The 27,914-nt window shown below is 34.1% G+C and overlaps 1 protein-coding gene across 2 annotated transcripts in view; it reads left to right on the top strand.

Annotated features, from left to right (window-relative positions):
- The first annotated feature begins 17,859 nt into the window (after window positions 1-17,859).
- The window catches only part of LOC144453225 (diacylglycerol kinase zeta-like), a 153,883-nt gene continuing 143,828 nt past the window's right edge, over window positions 17,860-27,914 (top strand). For both annotated transcript variants that reach the window (XM_078144504.1, XM_078144503.1), the window contains exon 1: window positions 17,860-18,213. In XM_078144504.1, coding sequence (XP_078000630.1) covers window positions 17,999-18,213 — 215 coding nt within the window. In that variant the 5' untranslated portion in view covers window positions 17,860-17,998. The remainder of the gene's footprint in view (window positions 18,214-27,914) is intronic.

The following is a 27,914-nucleotide window of genomic DNA, read 5'->3' as shown; positions in this document are numbered from 1 at the left end:
ACAATTTACGCTAGTACAATATACATTCTGTGAGTTTGAAATGGTTTTTACAATGAGTTTAAAATAGATTGTGACACAGCTGTTGGAACGAATGATTAAAAAAAAGGTTTCATAGCATAAGGGATTCTGTAACGGCGTGCAGATGGAAGCTTATCAACAGTGTTGTGTAAGGGATGCATAATTTATGATCATTGACAATTTTCTGAGCTTTCTTGTTAACTGCCGTATGATAGCAACATACCAATGAAGTTTGACCACAGACAATGATCTTTTCCGCTGTGCTTACAATTCGACAGTTTATCGCATGACACATTCATAAATCATATTATTGTTCATTTAGACCTGTGGGACAATTATATAACCCAAAAAGGATCTGTGCATCTCCAAAATTCTACAAAGCGATCGCTTGATCAACATTGGTGATAATTTTATATCCATTTATTGATGATCACGTGGTACTCTTTTCTTAGTGTTGTCTGGTATTTTAAATTTTGTATCAAATCAGCTCCGCTGTTCAATCAATTGTTTCAATATGGAAAATTAGTTGATGTTTTATCGGCGCTGCCTTTCCTGATTTAAGTTGCAATGTCTCAACCACTGCCAAATTTATCGTTTATAACTAAAATTATATATTGAAACTATGGTTATATACTTTGTAATCACCCACACACAAACAGATTAGTTATTTAGAACGGGAAGGGCAGTATCTGTATGCGGTGCGGTATTTGAATGTGCACTCGACTGTCGTATGAACAGGATTTTTTGCCTTGAAACGCTCAACATAAACCTTGCGGAAATGATCCAATCCTCGTAAAACTGTTTAAGCGGGTTGATGTGTCGTCCATGTTTCTTCAAATGTTACGAATGACTGCAAACCTCGAAATGTAGGGCTCCTTTCGTATGCAATAGTGTTTGTGCAATGCTATCGAGTACACATTAGCTCAAAAGCCTCTCACTGAATTCAAAAAAGGACAGTTAAGATCAAGCTATATTGAATTCGTATTCAGTTCATAACTTAAAGTGTTCAGATTCGCAGTTACATTAAAATATTGTTGATGATATTTTCTTCTAGTATGATCATTGGTTATATACACAGTTTAATCTTAGAATTCTACATGCATCGCACGATAATTTGTCAAAGTGTGTCATTATATATAGGCAAGTGGCAATGTAAGTGTCAAAAATAACGGCTATCGTGAATTACATGAAGTAAACATGCCATACACATACAAAGTAGTTTATCAAGCTCAAACCTTTACTAGAGGATACGATTTATCATGTATAATGATGTTTAAGGGCTTACTGAAAATGCGTAGCTCAAAAAGTAGGTCTTCCTTGGTATGCAATAGCGTTTGTGCAATGCTATCGAGTGCACATTAGCTTAAAAGCCTCTTACTGTGTTCAATGTCTTTTAAGAGAATTTAATTTGTTAAGAAAACGTGTCGGTGTGAAAAGCCATATGTCAAATCTGAAAACCTAGCACTATACGACCTGTTCATTGTGGTGTTTGGTATATCATCATGGCGAATAACAAATAAGTGCCTAGTTTATTGAAAATACTATCATGCACCAAGGTTTCGTTTAGAAGATCTATAAATTACACTTTAAAGTTAGAAGCATTCACAAAAATTCGATAAAACCCACTATCAAAAGTTGATCAGTATGTTTAGAGCAATTTGTCTTGTCTTGTTTAACATTATGTACATGTATATGTATGTATGTATGTATGTATGTACGTATGTATGTATGTATGTATGTATGTATGTATGTACGTATGTACGTATGTACGTATGTATGTATGTATGTATGTACGTACGTACGCGTGTGTGTGTATGTATGTATGTATATGTATGTATGTATGTATGTATGTACTAGTGCGTGTGCTGTTGACTGTCCGTGTTGCCATAAACACTATTAAATCATAATTGAAACTAAAGACAACTGTCAATCATAATAACCTGTTAGATATTACAAATATTTATAGAGTATAATTGGACCTGTAGCGCAATTTGAAAAAGTATTAAAAGCATGTACTGTTTCATATTATTTTTGAACTTTCGCACTACTATTATATTTAGTTGTGTTATCAGAGTTCAATGTGTTCCCATTTATAGATATCAACTTTATCCGAGAAGTGCTGCTTAATTAATATGCAAACCATAACCTCGATGACATATCTCAAGGACTGATTAGATTATGATGTATCTCTTGTACTAAAATATGTATAACACCCCATTTAAAGTTTTATAGCTTTATTAGCAGATCCAACAATATTAGGTGTACGTGTTTTACTTATTTATAACATGCTTTTAATGAAACCATCGCATGACATGGCAAGATATAACACTGTGTTCTAACGTGTTTATGAATATTCATCTTCCTGATCCAACAGGAATCCGTTAAGGGGCAAGATCAATCATTCAATGTAGGATACTAAACTAAATTCTTTTAGTTAGGCCTCAGACCCTCACCCACGCCCCCCTTGTAACTAAACTGGCCAAATTTGAAAAGTGTTTCAAACAGCAAGGTCAATTTCAAATCAGTATGTAGTGCTATGAATATAATTATAAAGCCAGTATGTAGTGATGAAAAAATAGCGAATTTTCTTCCATTTCTCAATTTGAAAACAAATATTAGAAATATTTGTATTTAGTGGAACAAAATAGATCTATTAAAGTGAAATCGTTTTTTTTGTAGGATGAGAACTAAAATGGTGGCCCAACCCCTCCCAAAGTAGAATAATTTAGTTTTAACTACAATAACTTTCCCCTAAAGCTACTTGTACTTCAACTTATTTTCGAAATGAAATATTAGGCCAAAAAAGAGAATTTTTTCTGGTCAGGACATGCTGTCTAAAATGGTGCGACGACGCTGCTTTTTTAATTCTCAACAAACCTGCCACTCAATCTACTATTTAATGACAGTTACTACCGTTCTTTTTATTTAGTACCTTAGAGCAAGTGGGTATATGTGGGGAAGATGTAATTTGCTTGATTGGCTGTGCAGTTGTCTTCACTGAAGTAGGGAGGGTCATTTTTGTGTTTCCCCCCAGATCTGCAGACAGCATGGGCTGGACAAACACGAAACCAGAAACAATTCTGCCTTGCCTTGCTGTTTTTATTATTAAATAATGCAAGGGGTCATGGTAGTAATTTGCTTAGAAGTCGTTTCATAACGTGCACAGATTTATAAATCTACATTACATTAATATGTTACGTGATACTGCAATATTTAGCTTTTTTATAATAAAAGATGTCATGTGATCCCATATGGTACGCAATTTATATGACCCGAGAGCACAGTTTGTGGGAAAAACAAAATTATATATTTACATAATTGATCAAATCCGTTTACTTCAATCTAGCTCCTTCTGTGCTTAGTGGTATATTCGTTTACCTTCTCAAAATATCTGATATTCAAAATACATTTCCATGGTAAATTCAACTTTGAAAAAAAAATATAGACTCTCTAGATCGTTCTATTTGATTAGCCATTCGGACCATTACTCCAGGAATCATCCCAAATTAGCACTCGTCTTGGGAGGGAGACACGGCAGAGTGATGATACGGCCTACCCATCGAGTCTGTAGACCATTCACTCTGAGATTGGGTTGAGTCGGTCACAGAAAAATCGTGTTTCTGGTGGGACTCGAACCCATGACCTCCCAACTGCTAACCCTGAATGATAACCATAGCTACTTCTGATATTATTCAGATTGGTGATTTCCCAAGACCTCCAGCAGTCTGTTGGGATGCATTCAGTTAGAGGTGGTCACAGTGAACATACCTTTGTGTCAAGGACAAAGAATTAATATTATTTGGGAGCTTAATTACAATAATTACAAGTCTCATTAAGGCTACATGTAAATCAGTGCCTGTTTGACAACATGGGTGATCAAATTTATCACAAAATAACATATCCCATTCCCCAACTGAAACAAAGTCACGCAATGCATTACCATGTGACAAAAACCTGGACTCCTGCCCATCCCTGGGAAAATTCTGCGAATGTAAAGTATAAGACTAAAATTTTCACCAGAAGCCGTTCGGGAATTGTTCAGTAGCAAGACAAGCTAAACCTGTCCAAGTGTGTAAAGTATTACTTTATACGTGTTACCACGTGCAATACGACCGCCATTTTTACTCTGGAGAATTTCATATCAAAATATCTTACAATAGCATTACACACCAAACTCTGTAAATTTAAAACTCCCAATACAAGTACCCTGCATTACCATATGTCAAATGGCCTTCAAATTCATTTTCAATTGTCAAAAAATCACTAAACCCTGTTTCAGCAATATGCCAAGCTAAATTTATCCAAACGTGTAGAATATCATTAATCTTGCATTTACACCAGATGAAATCAAGCCATTATTCTCACTTTAGCAATATTCTCACTAAATTAAACATTTTCTGAAAAATTAAGATAGATATAATCTTGTTTGCCAACCCAATGTCACGTATTACAGTATACAGGTCTTTGCAGATTTCAAGCCAATGGCTATCGCTTTTAACCACTATACAATCTATTTATAAATTATAGAATTATACAAAACCAAATTAGGAAAGATATTAGAGTAAACATTGTAAAAAATGATAATATGATCATCTTGTTACATTAGGTCATGATTAATTGATGTATGCATTGGCTTGATTTGCTTGTACAATTTATGTTCTCATGAATACAATATTCCTTGCCATAAATGATTAAAAAAATACTCACGTCTAGAATTTTCAACATATTGTGTTCAAACTGCATAGACACAATATTATAACTCGGGTGGAATAGCAGTCGTTTTCCCTTCGTTAACACATATCAAGGATGTATGAGACTGCGACTCCGAGGTATTACGTGTGAACAGGCTATGAAAGTATGTCGTTTTCGTGACACCCTATTCCTCCATTCCTAATTAGCCTTCGTTGTGTTGACAAGGTGTACAACGATCAGTGGTAGCTCAACTATCGGAAAACTATTGCTGTGACATGTTGATACAAGCTATCGATGGCATTGTGTGTAATTACACTGGAACCCAGTATAATGATGGACTCTAATAACACATATTGTCAACTAGTGGCACATTCACAACCTCGTACAGTGTTTACACTAGTTTGATTACAATATTATCATATCCATATACCACCAAGGCATCGCTATCACACACCTACCACATATAACAACAGTTTAGTTGGTGTCTACCTTATAGTTTGCAGATAGCATATTTTCCGGTGTAATAATTCGAATAGCTTAGAGCTATAGATGCCACCTGAGATTCTAAAGAATATTACATCATATATATAATTAATGTGTCCTAGCAACTTCTTACACGTCATGTAATGCTAACTCTCCTAATTTTGGCTACTCCTCTATTTTTGTTCTATGGTCGTACCACTTTCATTTCTCTATGTACTAACGCATCTCAGATTGTCCTGTAATTACAAATTCAATTAGCCATATGGATTGTGTATTTATTTTGAATTTTGAATTTTAAATGATATTTCATGTTAGCTTTCTACTTGAAAATCAAATTGAAACAAAGTAGACCAAATCTGTCTTTGTAGCTCAATATAGTGCAAGCCTTTAAAAATATGTAAAACGTTTGTTATAGTACGTACAATAACAAACATTTTACATGACTGTTTATTAATATTCTGTAATCTTCTTAGTTACAAACAAGGACTTGGCATATATTGTCTCACATTGATTTTTCAAGTAGGAAGTCATCATAAAACTGATTTATAAAATCAAAATTAAAAATCCAAAATAAATGCGCAATCCTCATCCTTATGGCCACTTTAATGTCATAGAAAAGGATGACATAGACCATATGGTTTAATTTACCATTGGCACTTGCTCGTCGCTCTTCGTGTGATTATACTTTTGGGAGCAAAATATGGGTTGATTTTGATTTCCTATGGTCGATCATAAAAAACAAGATTTGAAATGAATCAGTAAATCAAACATTTTATCTATCTGGATTTAATCATATTGGCAATCTGATAGGACTTGGGAGGATTCATTTTTTAAAGTATAATAAACATAAATATAATTTTACGTTCAGCTTGCAGGTCAAACCGGCGCAAGTTGTCATTCATTCCCACCGCTGTGCGGCTTATGAATGATTCGTAAACTTTTTGAGTGATGAGGATTGTCTTAGTATCGTTCTGTGTCTTTGTATATATTGTTTTGTATATTTGTTTGTATTTTTTGATATATTGATGTATTGTTTTTGAGCCACACCTTTAATTGCCCATGTCTGGGATGAATAAAGTTCTATTGAATTGAATTGAATTGAATTACTGACGGCTTACTACTGAAAACTTAGTTATGGGTGGAGTCAACCCCTAGGCGTGGTACTTCTGTACCCGTGGTGTGTATCTTTTTTTTTTATCTCTATTACCGAACGAAAGTTTGCGTTTTGTGTGCAATTCTTTCCCCCAATCAGCATAACAGATGGAAAACAATTGTTGACTAAGTTGCATTCGCTTTATAAAAAATTATATATATGCCTGTCTGATTTGTTCCCGTTGATGGCACCTTATCGAACTCTTTTCCTAAGCACCGCTTTTTATATTTGATGTGTTCACCGTATAATCTTCGTTCGAAAAACCCCTGAGATATTCTGAGGCAAACATTTTTGGAAAAGTCGGAGATTGACAAGACTTGACAGGCGTGATGATTTAACGACCACAGATTCGTATCAAAAGAACAGAACAACATCTGCTAACTGTTGTGTAATATTCATATCATTAATTATAATATTAAAGATTAGGTACACTTGCTATTCAATCAATCATATTTATGACGTCATGTAAATGACAATTAACAACTATCAGTACCAACAGGAAGTGATATAACAGAACCAATAGTTATATGTAAACAATCATGTTGGCGCTTTATCAAGGTTTCGTTTTGAATTCCCTCTAATAAGAATACCAAATGTACATTTTGATATTTCAAATTCCAACGGCATGGAGTCTGAGACATTTTTTTAACTTCAAGTAGTTAAACCTAATCACAACATGTTTGTTTGTTTGTTTGTTTGTGTGTGTGTTTATTTGTTTATTTGTTTATTTGTTTGTTTGTTTGTTTGTTTGTTTGTTTGTTTGTTTACAAAATAAGTATTCTAACGCTTTCTTGCTTGCTTGTTTGTTTTGTTTGTTTGTTTGTTTGTTTGTTTAAAAATAACTATTCTAACGCTTTCTTGTTTGTTTGTTTGTTTGTTCGTTTGTTTGTTTGTTTGTTTGTTTGTTTATTCGTTTGTTTGTTTAAAAAAATTAACTATTCTAACGCGATGTAAATAAAAATAAGCATAAGAAGTGTCTATGTATCTGTATACCCGTGATATATATATGTCTGTGTCCTTGGGTGTAAATAAAACCGTTGACTGACAAGAATTTATCCCTAATGTGATATCATTTTAGTTTGTATATTTCTTTTTGTAATGAGTTCGTAATCCATAGTAAGATTTACAGTTATATTAAATATGAGTTATAATATCAGGGATAAGATACGCCATACTATGTGATTCCCAACTTGGTCATTTATGTGTTCAGTATTCATGATTTAAGAATATATGGAAGATGAATGAGAGGGTTACTGTTCTTCTAATTACAACCGTCAAGTCCCCGTGGACTGCTAAGAAATCAACGCATGGTGTAACCTCCATTATAAAAAAATATGTTGAAACACATGTAATACACAAGACTACTGTCACCCTGAAGAGGCGAAATATGTAGCCCCTTTTATGGCCTTGGTTCTCTTGAAAAAAAAGATAAAATGACGATAGTCGACGTCCTCAGATGGATTTTGATTGGCTACAAATAAGTACGAGATTCGGTACAAGAACACCTATGGTATTATGTCAGATGGAGATATCAGACTCTTAGAACAAAGACATTTAAAGAACGAATAACAATAAAAGGAGATATATAATTGCGCCAAGTTTCCTACATCAGATTTTAATCAGTTTGATCTCGCCCCTGATGTATCAGTCTCAGGTACAAAAATACGATCCCATGAATAAATATGTCTATGTTAGTTAGTTAGTTAGTTAGTTAGTTAGTTAGTTAGTTAGTTCGTTAGTTAGTTAGTTAGTTAGTCAGTTAGTCAGTTAGTTAGTTAGTTAGTTAGTTAGTTAGTTAGTTAGTTAGTTAGTTAGTTAGTTAGTTAGTTAGTTAGTTTATTTGTTTGTTTATAACAAGCCCTATAGCACCAGCCTAGTAGCTGCAGCAGGAAGTTTTTTTATGATTGTATTTTTTAAAAACCATTTCCAGCAAACGACGTTTGGAATACTTTTCAACAGGTAAAAATTAACGAGAAGCCGCAGGGAAAATTGCAGTTATATATGATTTCATTTCCTTGAGCTCATTCCGAACTTCTATATCAATTAAATTTCTCCCGACATTTTCATTTTTCTGTGACAGACTATATTGTTATACTTGTGCCTTTATATAGAAACTAATTAGCGGCATAAATAAATAACAGCATGTCATTTGTCTGGAATATCCCGCTCATTCAAATAAGTGACATTCGTGACAGCCAGGTGACTGGTTCCCACATTATGTCGCATATAGGTGCGGTTGTGAAAGGTAGTCAATTGTGTCGTACATTGGCCAGGATTACAGGAGAAATGTTGTGACATTGGTACTTCACTCATGGGACATAATGGGTTTTTTTCACAAAGATAGACGCAATTCAACTCTAGACTGACAATACCAGAGACACAATGCACACTGTACGGTCATTTTCACGATCACATTGAACACTGATAAAGCATTGCTTTTTAGTGCATTAGAAAAAAAATTTTCTGCTGTAAAAGTACACATGGATTTGATGATTGTAATAACTTCAATTGTTTAATTAACATAGTAAATTGTCTGTTTCTACATATCCACTGTGGTTGCACCGATATAAATGTTTACTATGTATTTGAATATCTCTCTCTCTCTCTCTCTCTCTCTCTCTCTCTCTCTCTCTCTCTCTCTCTCTCTCTCTCTCTCTCTCTCTCTCTCTCTCTCTCTCATATGGTATCACGAATGCTTCCATTAGTTCTGCGTAAAGTTTAACATACAGAGCATCTATAACCATATCACTGAACCAAAGCAATGTATTGTCAAAAGTGTGAATTGTTGGGATACATTAGTTTATCAGTCTCGTTTTAACATTTATGTATAATTGGACGATTATACAGATTGCGACAACTAAGAATTTTACCTATACCTAGTACGGCCAGTAGTGATGACAAACTCCCATATCCATCAAATTCCAATGACCTATAACCAACAGTGCACTGTTACTATGGCAAACGTACAATACCTATAAATAACACCTGCAGTATATGAAAACAAATTGTTCAGGAAATGAATATTTTATTAATGTTGAATATACCTTGGAGACTAACACAGACAGTCGTCATGCAGTGTATTATTTATTAAGATCCAAAAGTACACTATCTAGACATAGGTAATGCTCATGACCTGGTGTGAGACACCCCCCCCCCTCAACATCCGGGTACTTAAATTGTCACGATCGGACATTTGACTGGAGGATTTCACTAAAGTGCTTCGTTAATTTTTGCTTGAGGATAATTTGTCGCGCACTGTTACGTACGGTAAAGCTTGAACATCTCATTTTAGACTACATTTAGCTTATGTATTTTCACTGGAAAACAGAAATGTGGAAATAATGTAGTGACTAACATGTTTTCTTGTGCGTAGACACCATACACGAAGCTCAGAAATGTTTAAGTGTTAATCTTTGTGAATCAGTACTTAGAGAACCAAAAATGGCAATTATACAACCAAGAACGCTAACACCAATGTAAACCATTTTCTATATGTACCACAATTGTTTATATCATCCATATCAAGTGTAAAAGTATACCTTTCATTTGCTAATTGACCACATTAGAAAGGCCTCATGTTAAGCTTGTAAATAAACCAATTGAAACAGTATACTTTTACACTTGATATGAATGATATAAATGAATGTAGCACATATAGAAAGTGCGTTACTTCAGTGTAACTTGTTGTATATAGGGATGAATATATATATATATATATATATATATATATATATATATATATATATATATATATATATATATATATATATATATTAGTTTATCCCCCTCTTTCTCTCTCTCCCTTGTGCTTGTGTCTGTCTGTCTGTCTGTCTGTCTGTCTGTCTGTCTGTCTGTCTGTCTGTCTGTCTGTATGTCTGTCTGTCATGTAAATGTATATTGATGTACTTTATTAAAGGCATGTCACTCCATTTATGGATGCATTGAGTAAATAAAGTAAAGTAATTCAACTGTATTATTTATATTAATAATTCACTAGAGCGGTTTATGTCGGTGTCTCTATAATGATGAAGTGTAGTCAGGTTAGGCCAGTACGTCATAAAACAATTTGTTCATTTTGCTGATGAAAGTGGGTGTTAGGCTTGTAGTCAGTACATCCTACAGTTACAAGATTTATCTAATACACTCCATGTCACTTGGGAACGAAATAGCCGAGGGAAATGGATTTTGAACATTTCAGGTCACGTTTCCTTTGAAACTATCACTTGGTATTATCAACCACTGTGTTATATGTTTCACTATTGTCGAACCCTTTGTATTCCTCCACCGTTCCAGTTCGTTCCATTCCGTTCCGTTCCGCTTCACATCACGCCGTTCTTTGCATGCTGTTCTATTCAATTCAACCCAACTAGACCGAAGCTTATCATGCTTATGGAAGAATTATCTCAATTTTATCTTAGAACAACGGCTTAAATTTACCACATACCGCTTTACGGCATTGTCCGAAACGTATTCGCCGTTTTGGTACTCGTGCTTCACGTACTCGCTGCTTCAGCAAAAAAATATATGCCCTGGCTTACGAGAATGACTTATTTAATTAGGAGAACGCGGAGTATATGTTGGTGGTGAAGTACTGCCAATCATCTCAAACTAAATTCAGTATATACCTTTGTCAACTAATATCTAGTAGTCTACATGTAGTAGGTGAATACAGTATAGTTTATGAAGGATATTAGATCGACAGACAGACAGACAGACAGACAGACAGACAGACAGACAGACAGACAGTCAGCATCCGTTTCGAAGGGTAGCGTCGCGTCGTTTGATCACACAAGGCTGGTGTTAGTGTACAGAAACGGACAGTCCACAATGTTTCATTTAGCATTTTTATGAACTATTCTCGATCTCAAATGGACGGTCACTAACAATTTTTAGAAATCCCGCCAAATTTTTTTACAAATTACAACTATGTATTCTTCATCGAAATCATGAAGTACAGAATGACAAAGCCCATCAAAGACAAACAAAACAAACATGATGATGATAAATATGGTAATTTATGACAAATATGGCGCACATAATTGTAATACACATCCTGTTTTACTCTATCACGTACGTAACTCTTTGCAATATGCCACACCAACAATAATGAATTTTAATAACAGGTTAATTTTAGAAATTGCTCGACAAATAATCTCTTGTAAGTTTATGATGTTTTTAAAGAACTCAACAGTCACTAACAGTTTTAGCATATGTTAGTTTGAATTAATTAATGAAGTTGCAACGTCTTGCAAACAGATATGGATAGTTACGTAAATACTGTACATTTCAAGTCCCCGCCAAATTTCAGTTCATTTCCCGCCAAAATCCCCACAGAACACATTTTGCAATTCAAGTTTTCTTCCAACAGCCGTGTGTATGGAAAAGTGTATAGCACGTATAAATCCAGTCGCTTTATATATATAAATATTTGACGATATACAGCAGTAACAAATTAAAATGTTCCGTTCGTACAAATTTGTGTCGTGAACTCCATGTTCGTTCGAGTTTACTGTGTTCAATGATAACAATTGAAATACTCACCCAAGACGCCCAAAATGATACACTTGAAGAAAGGAAAAAGGTTAAATCCATTGGCCATAGTGTATTAGTGATAAACGAAACGCCAAGCATCCATGCCCGATACACATGTAATAGTTCCTGACAAACACGTGAAATGAAGCGGCAAACAAGAGTCGGTCGGATCGCCTGACGATATTTGCATAACCTAGAATTAATTACATACGTTGTCAGCGGATACTGTCAGCTCATGTGCATATAATACTTTCCCGCTAAATTCAAGCACGAAGAGCTTTCGATGTCACTAAAATTGTGAGTGTATATCGTTATTGTGATACTGGCGGGAAAATACATCCAGTGATATGTATGTAATGATTGCTGGCGTGTCTAGATTATCAAATGTATGTATGGATGTGTGCATCTATGGATGGATGTATGTATGGAAGGATGTATGGATGGATGAATGAGCCACCTAATATCCATCATCTCTGTCTGTCTGTCTGTCTGTCTGTCTGTCTGTCTGTCTGTCTGTCTGTCTGTCTGTCTGTCTGTCTGTCTGTCTGTCTGTCTGTCTGTCTGTCTGTCTGTCTGTCTGTTAATCTATCTATCTATCTATCTATCTATCTATCTATCTATCTATCTATCTATCTATCTATCTATCTATCTATCTATCTATCTATCTATCTATCTATTTATCTATCCATCTATCCATCCATCCATCCATCCATCCATCCACCCACCTACCCACCTCTATCTATCTATCTATCTATCTATCTATCTATCTATCTATCTATCTATCTATCTATCTATCTATCTATCTATCTATCTATCTATATATCTATCTACCTACCTACCTACCTACCTACCTACCTACCTACCTACCTACCTACCTACCTACCTACCTACCTACCTACCTACCTACCTACCTACCTACCTACCTACCTACCTACCTACCTACCTACCTACCTACCTACCTACCTACCTATCTATCTATCTATCTATCTATCTATCTATCTATCTATCTATCTATCTATCTATCTATCTATCTATCTATCTATCTATCTATCTATCTATCTATCTATGTGTGGGTACATAACTTAGTATCATACGTCATGCCAATAAATTAATTTTTTATCGTTATACACAATTATATTTCATAGCGGTGTATGCCCGTAAATGTTTCTTTTTATGACATAATTCTTTCTATATTGTAAAGTAGCTAGGACTGAGTTTCTTATTCAGGACATGTTTCATAAGATGTAAAATGTGTTCGTTGGTGGCGCTATATCCACATGTAAGTTGCCAACTTTTATAGTACAAGCGAACTGTCGAATATTGAGGTCAGGATGTTACTATTATATTACGTGTCGTAGGCCCACATGTGTGTACCGGATTGCTGGTTGATGTCACCATCTTGACTAACGTATGGTAAACTTTATCGTGTCGTGTTCGACATCTTGGTGCATGGTGTCTTTTACGGCACCGTCAACTACGCACCGCCAAGAGGTTTATTTCGTTGTTTAGCAGTGTCGCGGAAAAAAATAAGTTCTGGTTTGCGAGAATGCGGCGTGTTCAAGAGATAAACGTAACAAACCAATCGACTGGGGGACTGGGGAGTGGTTAGGTACTTGTACTTTTGTTATGTACGGCAATCAGCATGGACAGGAGTAATTCTCTCGACCAATACGCAATAGGAAAGCGGAAAATTGCATAGCACACCCGCACCTGTTATATGTCGTACTAATCTCGGTTACCCAAACCTCTTGCCGTTGAGGGCTTCACCTCTGGCAAGGCTGCATGACTTGGCTGGTGGGGGGGGGGGGGGGGTAGCGCCCTCAACCTTGTACTCTACTATATTATGGAAAAAATAATTAACCTATGCCTCATAAAAACAATTTTATGTGAATAATATAAATGTGTGCTTGTCTGATCGAAAAAATGATAGTACAGTTGCAGGTAACATGAGGTTGGTTCAGGTTTTTTGCTGAGTGTTTTCACTATTTCTATTCACCTTGCAAAAGTTATTTCAGCAAAGAAGAAAAATAAAAGCAGGCTTAGAATTGATGAAAGAAAAGCACTGCAAACCGATATATATAAACGAGTCTAAATCTCAGACTGGGTCGAAACTGACTCATTTACAACATGCTCCGTAGACGCCATAAAAGTTGTACATATTAGCATGATCGTTGGTGGCGCTCCAATGATCTTCGTTCCATTTATTTAACTCTGCTTTGGTTGAACACATACGAGGTTGAATTGTGATCGCATGGGAGCACAGATTTCAGGGTGCCGACACAAAAAAATGTTCTGTGTATAGCTACACATACATATATTTACCCTCAGGTAATTCAGTTCAGCTGAGGATGTACGTCCAATCTGATTAAAATCCGATGTAGGAGTCGATGAGGCTAAAAAATGAAACATGTACCAAGAAGGTCAATTCAGGCAAAATAACGAGGTTAAAATAGCAATGAACGATTAGCCGACATCTATATCGGATTTTCATCAGATTGTTCATTTCAAGTGACGAGCGCTGGTACGGGATGCAAGGGTCATAGCGCCCTCATAAATCTGTTCTGCATAACATTTGTTTTTATACTGGCAACTGCATTTCCAATGACGATATATATCTACTTTTCTGCTTAATGAAATAACACTTTTTCGAAGCATTTAATATACGATTTCTTATTTTGATTGCATACACGTACGGGCACTTCGAAGAACAGCTATATTTTTTATCGAAATCATATATAGTACCTTTCTCGATTCAAACATGGTGGCATGAAACTTTGAATTACAAAGAACAGAAAACAGTAATTTTCAGAGTAACATAACTTCGAATTCTAATCAACAAAAAATAATATCACTACAATAACGCTGGAAAGAATTATATTAGTCGATTTAAAATAATACCAATGAAAACTTATTGTATATGATTTATTCAAATATTAGAAATTAGTAAATTAGAGAAAACATGTAGAAAACACAATAGTTTGAAAACCTTTTTCTGGGCTAGCTTATAAATCAATGCGAGGCCACAAATTAGTCTCGTCAAATGAAATTCGAAAGCACCACATGATGATACTACCAAACCAGACAGACTATAGAGTTTCATTCTCGCAAACCAGAGCTGTTATTTCTTCCACTGCACTGCGAAAAAACGGGCGGTGTGTCTTGGAAGGTGCCGTAAAAGAGGCTGTTATTTACGACGATGTAGAGTTGCAGTCAGGCGGGACGATGGTGTTTACGTCATGCACAACTTTTCTTGCTACAAATAATACAAGCAAGATACAGACACTGGTAGCGAGCATGCAAATGAGATGTTACATTTTATCTCACTGTAAACAAAATAAAGTTTTGCTACTTTGTTACTTATTTCATCCAAAAGTGATACAATTGATAAAATGTATCATTTTATTTTGATTACTCGCTATCACTATCTATTCTGTTTTGTGAAATTTGTAACTAAAATGTTGTTCCAGACGTAAAACACATCGTTATAGCTGCTTAATTGAAACTTTAAACTCACCTTTTTGTGATAGTACATACACATGTCAAGAAAGAAATATTTTGGATTGAGAGATAGTTAGCACGTTTAGCTCTGTAGAGTAAATGTGAAGTGAATAATGAATACTTAATTAATACAACAAATTTAAAGAAAGAAAGAAGGGATGAAATTTAATCGATAAAGTGTTGTAAATGCATGGACTATGTTTCAATTCGTGGTTTCAACCCATTACCTTATCATTAGAGGCACACAATTAGGGTAATTACTTTGTTCTGGCCAATATTGCAACTATTGATATATCTTTGCCTGACAACTGTTTACACATTTAGATTATAAACACATAAACACAATCCGAAGTTGGCTTTTTAAAATTAAGTCTGAGGGTATCTCCTTTATTTTATACGTGTATGTGGATACCAACTTTGGCACCGTGGTGGCGCTATTCAAGTTTTAGCTACCTATGTTTTTGTGTTGCTCATATTGTATGTTTTGCTTGTTTCAAGTTAATTATAACTAGGCTTCACCAGAAGGAACAGTAGAAATATCCACTAAGCAAATAATAATAATAATAATAATATCATAATCTGATTCATCTCCATCATCATCACCACCACCACCACCCACAGGGGCGTGTAATATTTCATAGATTGTTGTTTTCTTATTGCTTAGAATGCCGTTTTCTTAGGAAAATATCGTACGAATCTTGCTGCTACAAATGTATCAATCTCTACTTCCCTTTACATGTAGGAATATATATTAATCAAAAGGTTGTTATATTTAGTCTGTAGACCTGGAAAACAACAATCTATGAAATATTACACGCCCCTGTGCCACCACCACCACCACCACCACCACCACCACCACCACCACCACCACCACCACCACCACCACCACCACCACCACCACCACCACCACCACCATCATAGACAATACAAAAACAACAACAACAACAACAACAACAACAACAACGACAACAACAACAACATCATCATCATCATTATTATTATCATCATCATCATCATCATCATCATTAACGTTAACAACAACACACCTCCATTACCATCTGCACTTTTCTCTTCGAAAATACAACATAATCGTTTACATACAGAGAAATAATGAGAAACAAATTGGTTGATGCTTCACTTGATGTTTATTTAAAATAACGCAGACTCCGAGCAATTTCACTCTATACAATTTAGACCAAATTTAAGATTTGAATTGATGACGTAATTCTGTAATTAGTAAACCACTATCATTATCCAATATATTTATTCCAGGGTAACTAGCAAAGAAGTGTTACAGAAAAAGTTGTTGAAATACTTCTTGCAGTTACAGAACCGTCTAAACATGTACAGGTCACTTTATTGAAGTAAATTTAAATAAAACTTGGACCAAGAAAATATAATATACGGGTACGTTTGAGATTGAATCATGTGGGAACAAGGATTTGGTTCGTGTTGTACGTTACATTATTTTTTTTATTAGAAAAACGTTAAAAAAAACTAAACTAAACTAAAATATCCATTTATCATCAATATATGGCCTCTTAAAAAGTACAGTTGTACAATTATAGAAATATAGAAATATTAAAATTACAGATACTGATCACGGAATCGTACTATTAGTATTATATCAAATATGGCCGATAAGGGTTCTTCAAAGCCATTAGTTTGATGACCATACGTCATACGTGCGGTTGTTTACTACGATCTCTCAACGTCATACGAGAGAGAGAGAGAGAGAGAGAGAGAGAGAGAGAGAGAGAGAGAGAGAGAGAGAGAGAGAGAGAGAGAGAGAGAGAGAGAGAGAGAGAGAGCGAGAGACAGAGACAGAGACAGAGACAGACAGACAGAGACAGACAGACAGACAGACAGACAGACAGAGAGAGAGAGAGAGAGAGAGAGAGAGAGAGAGAGAGAGAGAGAGAGAGAGAGAGAGAGAGAGAGAGAGAGAGAGAGAGAGAGAGAGAGAGAGAGAGAGAGATCAATTTGACGTCATCCAAACATTACTTGAACAAAATTAATCGCAAGAAAAAAAAATAAAACGGCATTTATGTAATATCTGAGATGTTTGTTGTTGAAGGTTCATGGTCACGAGATCAGTATTGAACGATAAACCTGACGCAGAATTTCCGGGAACCCTCACCCCTACCATACGTCACTTTATACTTCGTGGTCGCCATGGTGATATGAAATTAGGCGATAACGATCGCCTCATACAATGCCCCGTGACACCAAATTAACAGCTTCTTAGTAAAGGGCATTACAGATTACAGCTGTAAATGTTTCCAGGGGACGTGAGATTGGTGAAAACAATATGCTACGTGTAAATTACTATATAGTATTTGTGACGTCCATGAGATAATGACAGGTCATTACGTAATCATGAATGCACACAAACTTAATTTATTGTGACTTAAGCGTTCTAATTGTGAATTATCACTAAACTGGGGGTGCAAACCATATATACCTTTCAAAATGGCCGCTTAGTGAATGAACACTTTCATTCATTTATAGTCTGCTAAACCCCTGGAGTTGTTATAAATAAGTTTTAGCACCTGTGATTTTGAACGCAAAATATCAACGAGCTCTGGATTTATTCGCAACTACTGTTACAGCTTTGTAGGTATGGCTTCTGGCGTGGACAACCCGACTATTAGTGTAACGTTAACGGGATGTGGGAGTTTCGACCAAATTGAACCGGAGTCGGAGCAACCAGCGCTAACACCAATCGTAAGTGAAATTATTGAAGAACAAGTCGAAGAAGACGACGAATTTATAGAAAGAGACCTCTCGGATAAATTTTCCCACCAGTTTACTATCAGGAAGCAGACGTCTTACAGGTAATGCAACTTTTATTCGTTCAACGGCACACATTTGTTACTTTTTTTTCGTGGAAAAACATGACCGACTGCAGTGTACAATGTAAATGTCACAGTGAACGCAATATTCGCAAAGTAAGTGCGCTCGTTTCAGTGGACGAAGTCATGCAGTTGGATTCGTCTACGGTCTAACCATGAAAGTACTTCCATGGTCTAACAATGGAACGACGCCGCACTAATGGATTAATGTTTCCCCCAATTAAATGAAATAACATTTTCTTTAGCGCAAGGTGAAGGAAATTATATGTAGGTCTGAGAATTCTAGGTTTACGTTGACAGTCTTTGAAAGTTGACGGATGTAAGACTCTGTCAACGTTCGCTCATTTATAGTCAGTACGTAGGGCCTGTATGATATCAACAGCTTGTCTGTGTTGATGTTCCAAGATTCTATCTTCATGATAGCATATTCAATAATGTAACAGTTTTTCCCCTCGTGATATGCGTGTTACATTTGAACGTAAAACAGCGTACGGGTAGAACTAGTAGTAGTGGACTTGGAGTATTACATTTTCTCTCCTGGCTCGTCTAGAACGATATAGCTAGTTTGGAAAGAAACCCCACTAGGTCACATCCGATGTGTCAGTTCACTGAAAGGAAATCAGAACACAGTGTTAAAATATACATTACATGGGTGTCATACATGTATACTAAGAAGGTCAAGTTCAGAATTCACTGCCAATCAAATACTCGTATAAGGCGTGTGAATCATGGAACACATTACAGTGAGTGCTGTTGTGTCCCTATCATTTACGTAAACGTAGTCACGACTCGACAGTTTGCGTTCGATTTAATGGCAATTTCCTTTTATACTCGGCAGTTCGTCATGCATAGCTTTCTGTTTTGAAAAGAAGTTTCGGTATTCTGGTTGTCTGATTTGCACAATAATTATCAGCTTGTACACATTTAAATTGAAATGGTCACTGTATGATTTTAGGGTCACTTTTCCATGCTAAGTATTATTTTACTTTTTATAGTCATGTTTTTTGACACTTTATTTATTTTATTAAAAAAAAATTCTTTGCAAGGAAAAAAAAGAACAGTACAAAAGTTTACATGACAGACAAAAAACAGCCAAAACATTACCAAACAGAAAAGAGTAAAAGTTTTACCAAAACAGAAACAAAAATTAGGTTCGAGTTCCAAATGAAATTGATTTAGTTTAGTTGACTTGTGGAAGTATAACACACACAAATTTCAAGTGACGCACCAAAATTTGGTGTTCCCCTATCTCTTGCCGTACTATGTGGAGACTCACAACAAACTTTGGCTATCATTAGAGGGCACACTGTAGTTGCCTGAATGATTACTTTTATTTGTTGAACAATATCATTTGATAGAAGTTATTTTTACATTTATTTTTATTTATGGTTACATTGATGATTATAACGGTGGTTTTTCAAGCTGCACTATAATCGGAGTGTTTATTTTTTCGATTAGATAACCATACATGTAAGTATGTGTAGTCACTGAAATTTGATAAAATGACCATATGGATGACAAAAGGGTATTTATTTTTGATTTTTGATTTTTTAAGACAACTGTAGAAGTATTACTATATTTTTATATTTGAAAAAAAACCCGACGTGAAACAACATTTATTAAGTCCTTGTTTGTAACTCAAAATTTTTTAAAAAATTGTAAAAAAATTTAAAATGTGTAAAATACAAATGTATTTGTGTGTTGTGTGTTTTTACTCACTTTTTACCTTGTTGTAATTAATTGAGTTACAAACATGAACTTGGTCGATGCTTTTTAACATTGTTTTCCCAAGTAGGAAAACATAGAGTTGTTTTATGAATTAAAAATACAAAATAAATACACAACTGTCATCCATATTGTCATTTTAATATATCACTGATTAGATAAAATAAACACATAATTAAACATGTACAATGTCTAATTAAGACATTATTAATTATGTATGTTAATTAGACATTGATTGTATCCAGTAACTTGCTGAAATTGTGATTGCATTCGGGGTGTTGATTTTAGAGTGTGGACCTAAAAATGCATTTTAGTGGATTTATTGTACATATTAATGTGTATAGCTTTACAAATACATTTACTGGGTTGACTTTATCTGTTTAGTCTGTATGATATTATGAATAAGTCATTATGTTTATCAAAATAAGTTTAAAAAAAACATTCTAGTTGTAGGTAGTGTAACTTTAAAAGGTGTAGTGCATTTTCAGTTGCAAAACTCATAATTGTGTATATACCATAAAACTATTCAAAGCTTAAAGGTGCACTGGCTGTAACCGGGGTATTATTTGTTCGATCAGACAACAGACAATATATTCACTGAGAATTGTTGAAATACCAATACGAAGATATTGTACAGACCCAAAAAATAATTTGAATGGACATGTTGTAATTGCACCATACTATGTGTACTGCTATACATATTTTTACCCACAGGTGATTCAGTGCTGTGTGCTTGCTGTACAATATAACTAATAAATCTTACATGTAACGTAAGTTTAAAAACCACATTCCAGTTGCAGCTAGTGCAGCTTTAATTAGATTACTACTATTACATCAAGTTTTTATATTTGATGAATTCAGAATTATATTGATTTTTGGGGTCAACCAAATACCCTTGGGCATAGACAGGTCAACAAATGCTTAATTATGTATGGCCATAAAAGTGAAATGTGTAATGAATTCTAATGGAAAGGTAATGAAAACAGACTGTAATCTATAAATCATGGAATTATTATTCCTGTCTGACAGAAATGTCCTTTATTCTGCAAGCAGTATTAACCTGGTTAATATTGATGTAACGATTATGTGTTTAGTTAAAGGTGAGCAGCTTTTGTATTTAGTTCTGTTTTTATTTAAAATTAAAATTAAGAAAAAATTAGACCTCGGTCACTTGTCACATGTAATCTTTCTGTAGTTTGGTGACAGTGTTGTCAAAGGTTGTAAGCGGTAAATAGGTGAAGTCTATTTGTGTTCCTAAGACATTTTACCAAGGCTCCCTGCCAGTGTTTTTTTGTAAGCGATATAAGTAGGTAAAATCTACCTGAGCTACATGTATCTAGCCCTTTTACTAGGGTTCCCTGTTTTTCTTATGGGTGGTAAGTAGGTAAAATGTAAGTCCCCCAGTCATTTTATTAGGGTTCCCTACCAGTGTTTTTGTTATGTGCACGGTAAGTATATGCAAAATATACCATAGTTCCCTAGTCATTTTGCAAGTGTTTAACTTGTAAGCAACTAACTGATTTACCTTCACGCCCTTTTACCACCAAGATAGAGGGGTAATTATGAACTACAATGTACCTTTTTGGTGCTCTCCCTCCCCCCATTACAAGGATAATGGTCGTCCCCCCATTACAAATATAGAGAGTCAAATATTACTTGACTGAGTCTAACTTGTAAGTAACTAACTGATTTTCCCTCCCCCTTTTACCACCAAGATAGAGGGGCAAATATGGACTATCTCTATATTGCCACTCTTCCCCCCCCCCCCCCCATTACATGGATATTGGTCTCCCCTCCATTACAATAGGATAGGATAGAGGGTCAAATACTACTTTGACTAAATTCTAAATAACTAACTGATTCACCCCTCCCCCTCTTACCACCAAGATAGAGGGGTAAATATGAACTACTCTATTGCTATTCCCCCCCCCCCCCCCCCCCCCATACTACTCTACTGAGTATAAAATGTAAGTAACTAAGTTACTAACTGATTCACCCCCTCCATTACCATTAAGGTAGAGTGACAAATTCTAATTGTCTGTCTCTGTCTGACTGGTGTAAGTAACTACCGGTTTCCTTAGCTGATACTATTACAGAATACTTAACAAAGAGATGGATACTTTCATCCTATACTTAGTACGTGACTTCATGGTCACTGGCTGCCACACGTAAACTGCATTACAATACCGTATTTTGATATTACAGGTCAATGTCCAAAGAGGGAATATACAGTCAAAATATCTGACTAGAAATCTGAAGAATTATGTTGTGTGTTTCTGTATATGTATAATATGTGTATGATGAATATTTTGAATTTTGTATCGCGTCATCGCAAGTACGTGTCTATATTTAGTACGTACATTCTTTAGAGTAACTACTTCTAGCTACATTGATTCAAACTCCTTCTCTCTCTCTCTAGTTGCTGGAAAAAATATAGACATGTCAGTGTTGTGTATTAAAACTAACTGTCTATAAAAAATGTTGGTTTTTATGTACACATGTATCTGCATGTATTTCTATTTATGGGTCTTTTTGACGGCGTGACAGAAAGAAACACTGATAATGATATTTATTGTACACGTACCATGCAGGAACCAGGTTGAACAAAAAATATGAAATTATACTCTGGTTGTTCTACATCATGACAATGCACGTCTACAGTATGTCACAATAATGTGTGTCTATATCACTGGCTCTGCTGTGTTCGAAATATGAGTGAAAACATTCCAAATTGCCATTACTTTCCCCAATGTTTTTTATATTACTGGCGATGGTATAATTATATTATTACCTAATATTGTTCTTCATTCAGCTGGAAAATACTCGTGACCTAAGGGTTGTCACTACTCATCTAGCAACTTGTGGTGACAAAGGCCCCCTAGGTCACCCATATTTCTTTGGCTGAACCAAGAAAAAATATTGGGGAATAATGTCTAAAATTCAAAAATTCTTCAAAGCCAGGTTATTGTCTTTGAACAGAAAATATGGATTATATACCCTGATTGTTGTACGTCAAGACAACTAGTGACTACGGCACTGCTTTTGTGGTGCTCGAAATATGAGTTACAGTAACTTGTTAAAACATGTGACAAGGCCCCTTAGGTCACTCATATTTTCTTCAGCTGAACAAGTAATATTAGGCAATAATACCTCATTATGATATCGATATGAGAGTGAAAAAAATAACAGCGCATTTTCATCACAAACAAATAATTATGTCATCATTATTAATACATGAATTGACGGCGCTGAAGTTTTCCAAAATATGACTTTAATAATTATATTAAAATACTTTAGATATGTTATTCATAATAAGTAAGACTTTTGTAAATCAAAGTAGAATGGACAAAGTTAAAGAGAAATACAAATGTATGCAGGGCTCAAACTTAACAGTAGTCCTGTGTCCACAGACTACTAATTCGCATCACGAGGCTATCGTAATTTGTAGCTAGTGGCCCACTCAGACTACGTACGTACGTATACATGTACCTCTCATGAGGCTACCATAATTTGTAGCTGGCGGCCCACTCAGGCTACCACTAATTATGCAATGATTTAAAGGATGGAAGATTTACGGACATAAAAATATTTTAAGTAACACACATATTCCCACTAGAGGAACTCTGTTTTCAGTTCAGGAATATGGGAATATTGGTCACCATCCAATTTCTGAAATTATTAGCCCACTAGGACTGCCAAGGAAAAAGTTAATTTCGAACCCTAGTACACTTGGTGTAGCTGTGTATACATTATGTTGTATATAAACACAATCAAATTGAATTGTGGGTCCCCACTGCAAAATCAGCACTGAATGTGATCATTATTTTTACCAGATAATATAGACCTCAAATTAATGTGCCTTGTCTGGTATTGTAATAATTTATCAGTGAATATATTGTTGGCTATCTGATCCAAAAAATTATTTACTCCAGTTACAGCTAGCATACTTTTACAATGAATATCATTACCACACCTTAACCACATTGCACCTATTCAAACAAAAAATACTGGATTGATTTATGAGTTTTCTACATTATGACAATGCACGTTCACGTCACTTGATCAGCAATATATGACTCAAAAACATTCAAAATCGACATTATTCCCTCCCCTACTTTTTAATCATTTAAGATTGTTTGATTGAAATTTTAGTGTTCTCAAAATATGTGTTCTTTCATCCAGACAATACCTGTGACTATTAAAGGATTTTATTGAAATATCGTTTTAACGCAACAGTAGCTAGTAACAAAGCTATTTATGTCACAGAATTTCGTCAACCGAATAAAGGAAAAATGTGGACGCTATGTAGAAATTATACTTAAAAGTTTTATGCAATAAAATGCTGCTCTAATGTATACTAATTATGTCACACTAATAAATTTTTAATTACTAATTAGGGAAATTGATATGATTCATAATATTATTACAATTGAATCAAACAGTTCTTACTATAAATCTTATTTTTTGCGACAATTTTTTTGTGTGATTTGACAGTCTTCACCTAGTTCCCAAACACTAATTTTATTGACTTACCAGACTAGTACGTTGTGTTCATCTACAAGAAGGCATTTTAGTCACAAGTTTTTTGTTTTTGCAATTTTATTGTTCACTGAATTTAGCAAAAAATATTGAGCAAAAATTTCCAACTTTATTTTACAACTTTCTGTAAATATTAGTAACACAAATACAGAGACTATAGTGTATGATAATGGTGGTAAATTTTCAACCAAATTTTTTGACATCCATACATAAATACTGACAATTTTGGATGTCAGTGTAAAGTAAAGTGGAATTTTACACAAAATTTGTTCCACATGTGACCCTTGACCTACGTACGCAAACAACCACTATTGGACGTCTGCAATACATATACGATACACAAATTTTAATAGAGAAATATAATTTTTGCTGAATCATGTTACTAATCAAAATGTGAGACCCATTGTAAATATTGATCATGTCATTGTACTCTTTCATATCAATCTAAGAAGAGTTGTGGAAAAAAAATTGAGAAATGAAAAATTATTTGCCGAGTAATTTTGCAGATAGTGCTGGTAGAGAATCAATTTCAAACCAATTTTTTACTTTTATTCACAAAATAGATCATATCTTTGATTTCAATCTAAAATAAATCAGAATTATTCACAAAATTTAGAAAATGTCACATTTTTAGCTGACTGGTTTTGGAGGGAATTTGCTACAGGTATATATCAATTTCAAACAAATGCTTACTTTTATTCGTAAATATATTTCATATCTCTGATCTCAGTCTAAAATAAATCAGAATTATTCACAAAATTTACAGAAATGTCACATTTTTTGCTGAATAATTTATGCGGGAAAGTGCAAGATACACAATTCAAAATCAAAATGGTAGCATCCAGTAACTACCATATATGGATCTTATCTTTTATTCAATCTAAATATTGTCAAGCCGGGTATGCCCTTTTTAATCAATTTTAAACTAAAATTTTGGCATTTATTCATAAAAAAATATAGCAGAATTAATGAGAACAATAAAGCAGAATTAATGAGAACAAAGTTAGAGGAAAACTAGCATGTTTTGTTGAATGATTTGAGCAGGAAAGTGCTGGATGCTTTTAGAAGTGAATGAAGGAACTATAGAGATACAATCTAATCAATAGTTAAATTGCATATAAAAGTACATATCATGACAAGTCCAAACAGTCCACTCAATTCCCTGCTTTGAGTGTGCTCATCCGCACCAGTACAAAGGGTTTCCCGCCAAAATCGTAGTTTTTCTGTCACGTTTTTGCACATATTGGCTTATTTTAGACAGGAAGTAAATGATAACAATTAAATTATATATGTGAAGTAGATGAACACAATATGAATCATACTGTATAATTGGAACTTACAGCTGAAAAGACGCGGCCTCTCTAGAATGGGATCCTTGGCAGAAAATTTACACGAAATTTAGAAGTAAATTTTTACTACCTTTTTGAATGTAAAAAAATATTTAGATTTACACAGAATAAATGTAAATATTCATCGTTTTACCTTTTTGAATGTAAACATGTTTAAAGTTACACAGAAATAGAAGTAAATAGACGTAAAATCTTACCATTTTACAACTTTGAACGTAAAAAAAATGTGTGAATTTATATAGAATGCACGTAATATATTCACCATTTTACCTTTTTGGAATATAAAAATGTTTTAAGTTACACAGAAAGAAGTAAAATCTTATCATTTTACAATTTTGAATGTAACAAAAATGTTTTAAATTTTAATACACAGTAGAAGTAAATTTTTCACTTTAAAATTTTGAATGGATAACAAAATGCTTAAAAATTTTGAATGGATAACAAAATGCTTAAAAAATTTGAATGGATAATAAAATGCTTAAAAATTTTGAATGGATAATAAAATGCTTAAAAATTTTGAATGGATAATAAAATGCTTAAAAATTTTGAATGGATAACAAAATGCTTTAAAATTTTAAATGGATAATAAAATGCTTTAAAATTTTGAATGGATAATAAAATGCTTAAAAATTTTGAATGGATAACAAAATGCTTTAAAATTTCGAATGGATAACAAAATATTTAGGGTTGGCAGCTTAATCTAGAGTTGGTCAGTTTGTCGAAAATACACCATTTTTTTTTAGCACATCTAAACTGATAAGGTTCAGTAGTACTAATTTATAGGTCTGATTATAATGATGCAATATTCAGATCAAAGAAAAATGTTATTTGTAAAAATATGAATGATGAAACACTAATTGGTTATCAAAATATTGCCTCATCCATATTTCTTCAATTATTAGTGTTATTATGAAAAACAATATTGGAGTAAAATGAAAATATAAATATTTTAATATCTGAGATGGAGTTTGTGGTGTAGATGACTTAGGAATGTATTTTCATTTACGATTGTTATTACAATATTAGATTGTGGTAGTTATTGATATGAAATATTAATAACACAGTTATGACGATAATGTGAAAATGTGAAGGCTATGATTTCTGTTATGGGAAATGAAATTAATAATATTTGTTATGGCTATAAGTATAAGTTGTGCATAAAAGGAGCATTATAATTTATATTTTGGGACATAGTTTTGTTTTATATTTAATTAATCCTGTTTTGCTCAACTTTGTTTTTTTGTGTTGACAGTACCAAAAACTTCCCCCATCCCCTCCCCTCTCCCCTCTCCCCTCTCCCCTCCCCCTGGTAGAACGAGGATTCAATGAAGGGGATTCAAAAATACCCCCCACCCCCCCCTCCCCCCATCTTCCCCTGGTAGGAAGAGGATTCAAGGTACTTGCAGTATTCTAACCATCATTTGCAATTAACTGAACTCAAACCTGATGTTGAAATATCTTAAATTATCTGATGATTTTTTTCTTTAAAAAATCTGCTCACTTTTGAACATAATTTGGATATCATTGTAATAGTAATTAATATTTATCAAATTTGGGCCTAAAATTAAAATCATATTGAATTAAAAGACAGAAATGTAGAAATAATTATAATAATGGCTTTAGTTTTCATTTCTCATGCATACCTTGTCAAAACTCATCATTGTATTCTGATTTTTTTTTAAAAATCTGGTTTGTTTTAAACTTACAATTTGGATATCATTGTTATACATCTTGTAATAAATATTTATCAAATTTTGGACTAAAATTAAATTAGTATTAATTAAAAGTTTCACAGAAGTACAGAAATGTGTTCGAATTATTTTGGCAAGAATGATGACTTTAAAATTACATTCAGTGGTAGGAATGATATTATAGAGAAAAAGCTGTACAGTTTCAAGTCAGCTGTGCACTAATTGGAGAGTTATTATCCTTCATAGTGGAAGTAACAGTTTCCATGGAAATGTTTTAGCGTGATATAATCTTTTCTTTTTCAGAGCAAAATGTAGAAACCATGGTGAGTAAAATGGGGATGATCTGTCGTTTACACAAAATAGATAAATGACCTGTATG

The sequence above is a fragment of the Glandiceps talaboti genome, chromosome 23, assembly GCF_964340395.1.
Source record: "Glandiceps talaboti chromosome 23, keGlaTala1.1, whole genome shotgun sequence".
In the NCBI taxonomy this organism is placed as follows: Eukaryota; Metazoa; Hemichordata; class Enteropneusta; family Spengelidae; genus Glandiceps; species Glandiceps talaboti.
The sequence above is the reverse complement of the archived record's forward strand: the minus strand, read 5'-3'. Positions and strand labels throughout refer to the sequence as shown.